Source organism: Echiichthys vipera, assembly GCF_963691815.1.
Source record: "Echiichthys vipera genome assembly, chromosome: 11".
Classification (NCBI taxonomy): domain Eukaryota; kingdom Metazoa; phylum Chordata; class Actinopteri; order Perciformes; family Trachinidae; genus Echiichthys; species Echiichthys vipera.
The window spans coordinates 30,061,324-30,073,658 of NC_139836.1; the positions used below are offsets into that span (position 1 = coordinate 30,061,324).

At 41.1% G+C, this 12,335-nt stretch overlaps 1 protein-coding gene across 2 annotated transcripts in view; it reads left to right on the forward strand.

The window, feature by feature from the left end:
* gbf1 (golgi brefeldin A resistant guanine nucleotide exchange factor 1) overlaps positions 1-12,335 on the forward strand; it is a 136,956-nt gene that overhangs the window by 89,216 nt on the left and 35,405 nt on the right. For both annotated transcript variants that reach the window (XM_083922922.1, XM_083922923.1), the window contains exons 9-16: positions 3,400-3,547; positions 3,820-4,040; positions 5,351-5,519; positions 5,668-5,879; positions 6,798-6,896; positions 7,529-7,723; positions 11,712-11,904; positions 12,142-12,279. In XM_083922922.1, coding sequence (XP_083779048.1) covers positions 3,400-3,547; positions 3,820-4,040; positions 5,351-5,519; positions 5,668-5,879; positions 6,798-6,896; positions 7,529-7,723; positions 11,712-11,904; positions 12,142-12,279 — 1,375 coding nt within the window. The remainder of the gene's footprint in view (positions 1-3,399; positions 3,548-3,819; positions 4,041-5,350; positions 5,520-5,667; positions 5,880-6,797; positions 6,897-7,528; positions 7,724-11,711; positions 11,905-12,141; positions 12,280-12,335) is intronic.

Here is a 12,335-nt window from a genome sequence, read left to right on the forward strand (position 1 = left end):
CATAGTGCTGAGCTGCATATGTCAGATGATGTACACCACTTAATGTGGCATCTCTTGTTGACCTGCTATCTCCAACTGAATTTGTTTTGTCACAGCTGGAGCATTTGCTCTACCAATCAATAAGTTCTTACCCTGGAAGCCTTCTTTCTTGTAAAACCTTAACATATTGGTTCAAAACAATTCTGATACAGCATACATTTCACCTTTACATGGCATCATTTTATTTAAGATTATTTTTTTGGAAGTTCTCAAGCCTTTGACAAGTTTTCAAGCCATTTTATAGAACAGACAGGAATTGGGGTGAGAGAGAGGGGGGGAGACATGCAGCAAACGGCCGGAAGTCAGAGTCGAAACTACGGCCGCTGCCTCGAGGACCTTCAGTCTTTTTACAGGGGGCAACTGTTCTGACCACTGTGCCACCGGCCGCCCCCTCGTTTTCTGATGTGCCAAGCCAGTCTTGGCTCATTACTGCATCCTGTGTTTTCACTGCAGTTGCAGTGGGGTTTTTTTCCCCCATAGACTGTATAAAAAATGGACGTAGCATACCTGTCGTGGCCCGTTCTCCCAACTTTATTCAATCATCCTTTCCTATGGGAGTCGCCAGACTCCTCCTCATTTCCTCTTACCAAATAAGGGCATGTATGTGACATTGGGGGGAAGGAGATACGTCCATCGGGCTGATGTATACCTCTGAGGAGAAGTGAGGACCAGAGGCTAGCCTTCACTCAAGAGGCAGCGCGCCTAATTATTCATGAACTTTAACATCCAATAATAATAACATGGGGGTCCATCTGCCCCTAGTGGCCATTCGGTGAACTGCAATGTGTGGCACTTCTTTATTGGATCAACCAGGACATAGCTGTGGTGGGGGGCTTGTTTTTCCCCTGTAGGCCATGAAGGACAACAATGAGCCCATTCTGCACTTGAAAACAAACTTGGACAAGTCACACAGCCACATAGGGTTCTAGGTTTTCTCTGAAATGTTTCAAACAGTTCAAACAGCATTGTTTTGGTTTTACAAAAGAAATGAGGTCTAGCTAGTTGTTTCTTTCCCCAGCTCAGATAAAGAACAGCACAAAACAGCTTCCCTAAACTTTTCCATGCAAATATTATGTGACTGTTCCCCAAGTAGAGCTAGGCAGAAATTGGATTATCATTTTCTTTCTTTCAGCTTTTCCACTATTGTTTGTACTATGGTTCCATGACAACAAACTACACTGTATAAATACACCCTAACTAAACGTTGCCCGTTCTACCGGTTTCTTTGAATGGCTGCCGTATGACATGTATTTGTGTGAGACCTGAATATTGAGCTGGAAGCAGTTGTTCCAGCACTTTTTGCATGCTCTGTCTACCCATCCACTCACTCTGCCTGCTCATTAGCTGGCTGCACATCCTCTAGTGGTTAGAGAGAGAGAGAGAGAGAGAGAGAGAGAGTGTGTGTGTGTGTGTGTGTGTGTGTGTGTGTGTGTGTGTGTGTGTGTGTGTGTGTGTGTGTGTGTGTGTGTGTGTGTGTGTGTGTGTGTGTGTGTGTGTGTGTGTGTGTGTGTGTGTGTGTGTGTGTGTGTGTGTGTGTGTGTGTGTGTGTGTGTGTGTGTGTGTGTGTGTGTGTGTGTGTGTGTGTGTGTGTGTGTGTGTGTGTGTGTGTGTGTGTGTGTGTGTGTGTGTGTGTGTGTGTGTGTGTGTGTGTGTGTGTGTGTGTGTGTGTGCGCGCGCGCGTGCGCGCGTGCCCTCCCACCATGCACCAACGTGTATGTTCAAGTGTGTTTTGTGTTGGTCCCACTGCTGACATGTAACCCATCACTAATCACGGGCACCTGCCCGCTCCCCTTCTCTTCTGAGGCTTACAATATCTTGTGGAAAAACAAACGAGTGCAGGTAAGGAAGATGACTTTCAGTATTTAGGCAGGAGAATCTCCCCCTGTAACCCGTGTCCTTTTTAAAGCTCTCACTAACCTCCCACTCCTCTAAACCTGGCTAGATGAAGAACTTATTTATTATTGAAGAACATTTCAGCTGTTGTAGATGATTCTGGAAAGTCTTGATCAAGTGAAACATAGTTCACTATGACATGTCTGTGCTTGTGAATGCTCACATTACATCCAAATTGTTATTGATTTTAGTTTTTAATTGCATCATCTTTTGGGTTTACACCTTCATGCGTTTGTCTCAGCTGCTGTGTTTCATGCAACCCATATATTTTCTCAGCTGTTGCAGGTGAGAGCATGTCTCTCTAGTTGTTTTAGTTAGTTTGTTTTAAGAAGTTAATATAAGGCCTCAAAACAGAGTGAGGCTGTAAATGGTTTGAATGCATAAACACAAACACAGTATACCTCATCAGAGCAGAGCAAGTGACAATGGCTCCTCTTAGTGTACAGTGTTTGTGTGCATGTACATACACTGCTGTTTTTTTTGGGCACTTTCTTATGACATGACCTGCTGGTTAATCCACAGCTGAAGCTGTTTTCGTTTAAGGTCATGGTCAGATAGGATGTTCTCTTTTGATTCTCACTGAGTGCTTTCCCAGCGTGAGATACGCCACTCATTCCTCAGAGAACCACGGTTACCCTTTTTATCCTAGTTATGTTATACAAGATAATAACGACAGGTGATAAATTAGATTTATTTGTATGAGCATTATTAAGAAAAGTGCTGCTAAAGCCTGTTGTGCAAGCTTTACAGTCTAAGTGTAATCAATCAGAATGTAACAACTGAATGGTTTCTTTTGAGCTGCCCTGGGACAGTCTACTCTGTAGCTTATGTTAATGCTGTTCGAGGGAAAATACTGTATGCAGCTGTTTATTTGAGACAGTCCTTCATTTCAGACACTTCTCAGCCTATTTAATATTGCACTCCTATAACATAATTAAACTCAGAACAGTTTTTTTTTTTTAAAGTAGCAAAATTGATAAAGCAGGATGGGAGATATTCTCTTTTTTTAATTCCATGCATCATTCTTCCTTGTTAAAACCTTCTTGTAGTCAGGAGCGGTCTCCTGTTTTGCCAATATTACTGCCACATAGGTGTAAAGGAGCTGGAAAATGAAGATTGGTACCGTAATGTTGTAATTTAAAATTAATTTTATTTATTTTTATTCAAATTAATCATTCGCGGACCAATATCAAAGTCAAGGTACTGGTACTGGCATTGAATAGTTTTGAATAAAACCCAGCCATAAGCATCAGTGGAGATCCCCACTCAGAATAAGCTCCTCATCCTCTAGTTAAAAATACAAATAATTGTGATTGCAACCTTTTCACAATGCACAAAGCTACCTATCAAACAATTTTCAGAGAGATGAAGCAGCCTATCTGATCATAGCCTTAATCAGTTATGGTGGTCCAGCAGTACAGTGTGTTTGGTGAAGCCTTACTTAGCCATACACTGTGTTTCCTTTAGTTGAAGATGCGTGCCGGTGGGATGAGTGAGTCATCCAAATGGAAGAAGCAGAAACGCTCGCCAAGGCCGCCCCGCCACATGGTTCGAAGTCCCTCCGGACAGATGGACTCAGCCCAGTCCAGTCCCCTCAGCAACAACAACATATTAAGTAAGACACACCCATCATTGTGATCTATGATCAGTGACCCATCAAGAATCTAAAATGACAGAAAGGAGAGAAAGATAACCTGCCCTTTTTCCTAAAGAGTTGTCTAGTAGTGACCCCATTTTCTGGCAACGCACAAGGAATCTGCTGGACCTCACATATTGCTTTTGATTTTTACATGATAAAATAAACACTAGTATACGTTTGTGCATGCAGGTGAACGGGGAAAACACAATATGTCACATTATTGTATGACTGCATCTCTTTCCTGTTAGGTGGTGTCCCGTTCATTGAGCAAGGCTTGTCCACCTCAAGCCTACAAGCTTCAGACAGTGCTGGTTCATCCGTTTCCAGCCCTACAACCACAGACAGTGGCCTGGACACCTGTTCCAAAGCCACCTCCAGGGAAGACCTTTCTGACCTGGAACAATGTAACTCATCTGCAACCACCCCTGGGATTCTTCCTGGGACTGATTCTGGCTCTCTGGATGCACAGGTCAGGCTTAAGACGACCAACATCATGATCAGTTCTTGCCCCACAAACACTTTTTTTTTTTTTGATGAATATTTTCTTCAGCTTTTCCATATCTCCAAGCTCATTTTCTCAAATTGTGTCAGGCTGTAATCAGGTGGACTAAAATTTTAGCTACTCTTCAACCACTTTATTGGTCGATGCAGGGTGAAAAAAAGCATGTTATCTCTAGATGAACTAAATGGTCCGCAGTGCTCTGACAGCATTCTACCTGGCAGCGTTGTGTGTCCACCAACGTGTTTTGTCCTGAGGGCAGCATCCCCTTTTTAATTCTTTGCAATAAGAGTGCCACATATTTACACTCTGCTACAAACATCATCAGCATGATGAAACACTGAGTATCTATTCCGCACTGAGCACTGCACGTTTGGAGCTTTTTCTGTTCGCCGAGAGCTGAAAACAGTTCACTCTTTCGTTAAACCCAGCGCTCTTCATTGTCCCTATTTACCCTGTCCAATAACAGTTGAGGAGGGGCGGGACAAATACCACATTGGCTGTTGCACTAAACCAAAATAAAACAAAAGCTGTGGTATTTTGGTTATCCTGTCTTACTTTACACCGCACAGCAAGAGGGTTCTGATCCCGGCTGGGGCCCTTCTATGTGGAATTTGCATGTTCTCCCCGTGTGGGTTCTCTCCGGGTTCTCCAGCTTCCTCCCACAGTCCAAAGACCCCGTTAGGGACAAGCTGTTGAAGATGATGGTTGGGTGGATGGATGGATGGGAGCCTGGCTGTTAGCCTGCTCCAGACCAGGCTAACAGCCAGGCTTGATTAATCCTGCTGCTTTATTTGTTCAGTCAACTGTCACTCCAATCACAAATCAAACATGTTTCACAGCTATTCAATGATCTTTTAGCTTACTTTAATTTTATAAGCCTGTATGAAAGCACCAGAGATACATAGTCCGTTAAAAAGTATTTTATTCTTTTTATTTTAGGCAGCCTCATAAGATTAATTCATGTGATAGTTTATTCATGTTTTTTTGTCCGTCACAAGTTTGATAAATAGACTAAGATTAGGCTACAAAATATATATAATTGCACGGGGGATTATAAATGACCAATAAAGTTGCAAATGAGGTTTCAATAAAGTCAGTGACGACAGCAATAGACCTATAAGGGTCCTATTGGTGTGTGATTTGTCTTTCACAGCATCGTGTCCGTTTCTGAATGATGTGCTTGACAAGGGACTCCTCTCCTACATAGCCTATATATATATACTGTGTATGTGTATATAATTCTAATGAATTGTGTGCTGTTTCCAATGTATGTCCAGTCTGAGGGCAGGCAGGTAGAACCAGCTCACTCGGCCTCAGTGGAGTCCATCCCTGAAGGCTTGGAGGACAAAGACACCATTACAGAGCAGTCAGACAGCACCTCTATCCATGACATGGACTATGTGAACCCCAGAGGAGTACGTTTCACACAGTCCACACAAAGAGACGGTAGGATCCGGAGGCTTTTTACACCTCGTATTTCTCTCTACTTTTTGACCTCACTTCTGTTTTCTGTATTGCTTTATGCCATTAACGATTATAAAAATCTCCAAATCGATGAATTGTTAATCTTGTCTTCCTCTCGTCTCCCTCGTAGGAGCGTCCATCATACCTTATGGTCTGCCATGTCTAAGGGAGCTTTTTCGCTTCCTGATCTCACTGACCAATCCCCATGACCGCCATAACACTGATGCCATGATGCACATGGGCCTGCAGCTGCTGACTGTAGCACTTGAGTCGGCACACATTACTAACTACCAGTCTTTACTGGGACTTGTCAAAGATGAGCTCTGCAGACATCTCTTCCAGGTAAAGTGGAATATAGAAATGAACGCTTTTAGTTGTTGCATGTACCTTATGTGCCTGTTGTTTGATTTCAGATGGATACTGGTTGGATTTTTCTCTGCATTAGTGACGATTGCTATTGCTTTGTGAAAGCTTTATCAACAGTTTAATTCAGAAAACTATTAGCACTTCGACTAAGAAGCTTGTAGCACCTGCTAGCCGGGGATTGCCTTTTTCCATTGGTTGACTCTAACTTATGTACAATAATTTCCCTCGGGATAAATAAAGCTTCTTGAATCTTGAATCTTATGGGATCTACTTTGTGGGAATCTAAAGCAAAAACATCACCTATGCAGATTCTTGATTTGTTTAATATTTTTGTTAAAATTGAAATTATGCTTTATTATTCTGACTATTATATGTTGTATGGGTATGTTGTCTACTTAGAATAATAATAATACATTTAATTTGCTGGCGCCTTTCTGGGCACCCAGGACTTAAAAGCACAATACCTTTATCGATATTAAAATCAAGTTGATTAAAAACAAGAAATACACAAAACATGTTAAGTCATTAAAATAAAGCTAAAATATTGGGTCTGGTTACCAGCACGACCAACCATCTCATCATGAGTTTATTTGTCATGCAATATGTATAAACTGAGAGAAGTTCATTGTATCTTCTCTGACAATAATTTTGCCTTTAAGGCCTAAACACTGGCACGCGTCAATATATCTTCAAAGGCAGCGCTTACAAGATCCACTCCTTCCCTCCATACCTTTCACAATTAAAGCCCTATAATGCATAACTGTTCAGCCGATCTGGCAGGCTGAGCACATCACTGGTATGGAACACAATCAAAATTGTATTTATGAAAAGCTGGACTGATTTTTTTTAAGTCGATGTTTTGAGGCATCTTTTCTGATCATTTCTTCTGTGTAGTTGCTGAGTGTGGACCGTATGAACCTTTATGCTTCCTCCATACGGGTTTGCTTCTTGCTTTTTGAAAGCATGAGAGTTCATCTGAAGTTTCAGCTTGAGGTAACTATGTAACTAGTCTTCTCAATCAAATTAGCTTTACACTCTGTCAGTTGTGTGCCATCTGAAGTGACTCACGCAGTCCAAATATATATACCGTGTTGCCCTGAATATAAGACGACCCTGATTATAAGACAGCTCTCCTTTTTTAAGAATAATTTTTGAAGACCAAATCGTGTTTAACAAAGAACAAGTATTCCAGCAGCGGCCTTGGCCAGGGCAGCTACCGCTGCGTTAATCACCATTATATTAAAATTGCATCAGAACTCCTCTTCAGCTGTCGGCGAACTTGGTCGACTTTTGAGCCATTTTTTTCAGCGCAATTACTGAGTCTCTCCATGTTTCAGGCCCCTGTCTCTGTAAACAAGGTCGCTGTAAACTGCTGTGATTGACGGTTAGTTGTGAAAGGAACTTGTTTTAGAGATTTTTGGCGCTATCTGCTGTCGTGACTGTATATTGACATTGCTGTAACACTCACTTTAAAATCTAGATCCCCAAAAATAAAATGACCCCCACCTCTTTTTCAGGCAGATTTTCCAGGGGAAAAAAAACACTTTCTTATATTTAGGACAATACAGCATATGGTAAAATTGACCTGAAGCCCTAATAATCATCACCCTTTGTTGAACTGGCAGATGTACCTTAAGAAACTGATGGACATCATCACGTCAGAGAACATTAAGATGCCCTATGAGATGAAGGAGATGGCTCTAGAGGCGCTGGTCCAGCTGTGGAGGATTCCCAGCTTTGTCACTGAGCTGTACATCAACTATGACTGTGACTTCTATTTCTCCAATCTGTTTGAAGACCTCACCAAGCTGCTGTCCAAGGTAAAATCCCAATTTTCGCATTCTTGCTATTCTTTGTCATACACAAGACTGTGGAAATCCCTGGTGGACAGGCCAAACTTCAATCAAAGTGCTTTGTTTCCATTTTTAGTGCTTTTTTTTTTTTTTCAAATGAATACATTTTTTCAACCACAATTTTACATTACAAGAAATAATGCAAGATTTGCAGGTGGATGAACTTTTTTGCTTTCCACTTTATTGCTGCGTTCCATCAACCTTGAGGTTGGAACTGGGAATGATGTCACATCCGAGTTGATCGCATTCCAGTTACAAGTTGGAAAACCATAACCGGGTGGGGGGACTGTAGCCAGGTTAGTTGTTGTTGGCAATACCATCTGATAAGAATGTATCCAGTGGTATTCTGTTTATTCAAACACCGTAGCAACATGTCCACATATAAAATATGGACTGTCGTGTACACAACTGATTTAATGAGACACAAATAAGACAGAAGAGCTAATAACAGTATATTACTGCAGATTTTTCTACTGTTGATGCTCTGCTCCAAGTTGGATTGTGGGGTCGGTTGTGAGGTATCTCTGACGCACTATGAATTCTGTCTTTTTAAAACATTGTGTTCTTCACCACTGATTTGTTAGAGATAAAATCATTTGTATTTTAAGGTTTTGATGAGTCTTTAAAAACATTGAATTTGATTCCCTAAAAAAAGCCTAAGATTTTAAAAAGTCTTTGATTTACAAAGGTCCAGAATATTTTTCCTTGCTGTCATATACCTTAGCATTAGTTCAAAAGCTTTGAATCTTCTGTCACAAAGCTTGATTGTGTCCAGTCAGATGTCTGATTTGTAAAATGATTCACAGATAGCCCCTTGAGGTGTACAATCACACTAAAAAACATAACAGGTACAATCACAATGACAAACATTACATACATAGAGGCTCTTATAACCCACCAACACACCAATCCCAAAACTGTACAACACAACACGACACATTACATCACAATAATACAGCACAGAGATAGCACATGCATTTTCCCTTCAATCCTGACCAACTGCCCAGTCCCTGCTGAAGAGAAACTAGCCCACAACATAATGCTGTCACCACCATGCTTCCCTGTAGGGATGGTGTGCTGTGTTTTGTTTCTGCCAAACATAGCTTCTGGAGTTCAGCCCAAAAAGTTCAAATTTGGTCTCATCTGACCATATAACCTTTTGTCACATGGCATCAGAATCTTCATTATGTTTTTTATGACTCAGTGTGACATTTTTTCAGAAGAGGCTTCTTTCTCTCCACCCTGCCATACATGTAGAACTTGTGAAAATGCACAGATCGACCAACCTCTGCCATTAAGACTTCTAACTCAAGGTCACCATGGGCCTCTTGGTAGCTTCCCTGATCAGTCTTTTATTGGCTCGGTCTTCCAGTTTGGAGGGGCGACTAGATCTAGGCAAGGTCTGGGTGGAGCCATATGCCTTCCACTTCTGGACAAAACCACCACGATTGATGTCAGATGGAGGCCAATTAACGTGGTGTGTGATCTGAAAGGTGATTGGTTATACCTGAGAATGTTTATAGTGGTATAAGGGTAATGGTCTAAAGCAGACCTGGGCATTTTAGCCCGAGGGCCGTATTTGGCCCGACTTTGACCAGCCTGCGAAAGGTTGCTTGGAATTTAGAAAATAAAGCCTACTTTTGAATTTTAATGCATGGACTAAAACCATAGGCTGTATAAACTAAAACGGAAATGCTTTTATTGCTGTTTATTTATGTACAGTGTACGTAGCCTACGTAATCTGTAAAACAAGTCTATACCTGCGTACTATTGAAACGCAGCATATCAGTGCACGATCATTGTCACCCCTCAACGATGTATGGGCATGTCAAAAAAAGAAAGGTGGACGCTGAAGGCCGAAATTTCAAGAAGATTTGGAGCACTAAATATTTGTTAACTGAAGTCGGGGGTAAACCCGTTTGTTAAGTTTGTGGTGAGCAGGTCGCCGTGTTTAAGGAGTATAATTTGAGTCGACATTATGAGACAAAACACGCAGAGAAATACAGTTGGCGGAGGCTGAGAGACCGCGAATTTCGGAAGACCTGCTAGCGAAGCTAGCAAAACAACAAGGCTATTTTACCAAGCTACACACAGCCCGGGATGCATCGACCAAGAGCAGCTTTGTAATATCCCACAAAATCGCTAAAAACAGTAAGCCATTCTCGGATGGCGAGTTTGTGAAAGAGTGCTTGGTGGACTCTGCCACACTAATATGCCCTGAGAATAAAGAAGCATTTTGAAAAAATCCTGCTGTCCAGGCGAACCGTCACCATAAGGGTAGAGGGCATCGTGGAGAATCTCGAACTTCAGCTAAATAGTGGAGTTGAAAGTTTTGACTTTTTCCCTTTGGCTTTGGATGAGAGCTGTGATGTCCGTGACACTGCCCAGTTACAGGTATTTCTCTGGGCAATAAGGAGGGACTTCAAGATTACGGAGGAGCTGGCATTGAGATTAATAGAAGGAATTATTAATAGAAAAATATATGTTTTATGTATTATCATTTCAGGCTGCAAAACAAAGAAAGTGACTATTTAAAAAATGTATCATGACTCTCCATAGGCACTGCACAATGGTTCACCCAGACTGACAACTGAAAGAGAAGATCCCTCTTAGCAACAGACGAAATGAGCAGTCAGTGGTAAATTTAATGGAAGGTTTAGCATTAAAATGTCACTTACCCACTCACTCACTCATCTTCAACCGTTTATCAGAGGTCAGGTCGCGGGGCAGCAGCTCTAGCAGGGGACCCCGAACTTCCCTTTAAGGAGTAAGCAATCCACTGGATTCCAGCATGCTTAGCATCAAATTGTGTGCTGATTTAAATAATTGTCAAGAGAACAATGATGCATATTCAAATAAGCTGAAATTAACAATGTGTTGCTTCAGCAAAGCTCTTTTACAATAAAAACTCAAGGTTAGTCTAAGGTTAGCACCATAATAATAATATATAATATATAATAGCTGATCATACTATGGACGGACAAATCCCTGTTTAAACCTCTTCAATCTAACCACTGAGCAGACTGCAGAGAGCCACATTGCATTGTTGGGCTACAATAATGATCCAGGGTCACTGACCATTTTCTACCCTGGAAAACAAATTCATTATCCAACTTCCAACTGTACCTTCTGTCATGAATACTGTGGGCTCATTAATTCACTAAGTTTGAATCATTTCATTAACAAAACTATTTCAAATGTAAATACTGCAATTGGTCGGACCTTCAGACCCTGTATATGGTGCGCCTGCTCTAACCACTCAGCAAATGAAGGCATGCAAAGGCTAAAAAAAATAGGATAAGAAATATACTTTTTTCATCTCTGTTATCATAGTTCTTATTGAAGGAAAGAAGAAAAATATAAATACAACAGCTGCTTCCAAACTTTTGTGTGCATTTTATTTTATTTTATCGTGGTTTGTGGGCTTTCAGGAGATATTATAGATCTCAAAGCTACAAGTGAAAGTGGAAAATGAATTGTGCATGCAGGAGGTGGTTCAAGCTTTTTTTGTGGGGTTTCAGACCTGTAGCTACTGTAACACTGTTGATACTGCTAGCAACAGTAGCTAGAAAGCTCATTCACTCATGACAGGCGAGTGTCAAATTTAGCAAAAACTTAAATCAACTTACATTTTTATTTATGTTATTATTGTTTTCTGGCCTTCTTTGACCAGTATGACCTTGCAGAAGATACTAAATTGCAATATACGAGTCATTGAAAAAGTTTTAAATCAAACATTGTGAACACTGCAGGGTCCCTGTTTTTAAATATGTTATTTCATTATACTATAAGTATTTCTTTAATTACAAATGTGGTGATATGAAATACTTCATCCTGACCATTTTTGAGACAACAAATGTCAAATAAAAGGTCAGGTTTATTTTTAACGTGTGTTATTGACCTAGAAATATGTGTCTGGCATTATAAACTAATTATTTTTTGCCTGTTGCTACAGAATGCGTTCCCAGTATCAGGGCAGCTCTACACCACCCACCTCCTGTCACTGGAGGCTCTGCTCACAGTGATTGACAGCACTGAAGCCCACTGCCAAGCCAAGGTGCTCAACAGCACTGTACAGCAGGAGCAGTCAGACACACTGCTGGCAGAGGGAGAAGGTTCCTCCATAAATGGACCAGAGACTACAACTGGTACACATTATTTGTTAGAGTCTGAGTGCTTTAACTGTGTTTATTGGTAGTCTTCCTGTCTTTCTTCTTATACTAATAAAACATACTGACTTGTTCCATGTAGACCATCAGCATGCTTACATCGTAAAGATAATAAATAACAACACAAATGTCAGATATCAGTAGGTTTGGTGCAGAAATGGCATTTTTGATAGTTTTTTCTTTTTTTAACCGACCATATTTTCCTTTTGTCTTCAGATCTCAATAGACTGGGCAGTACCAATGGCCTGAGTCTTCCACAAGCTGAGAATGCACCAGTGTGTCCACCAACCAGTGGACATCTGATGGCAGAGAAGATGACACTGGGTAGACAGGATCAAGGGGACACTGACACTGGTAAGACCCCCATCTTATACTCAGTTTTACTTTATAGTCTTCCTAAGCTGATATAC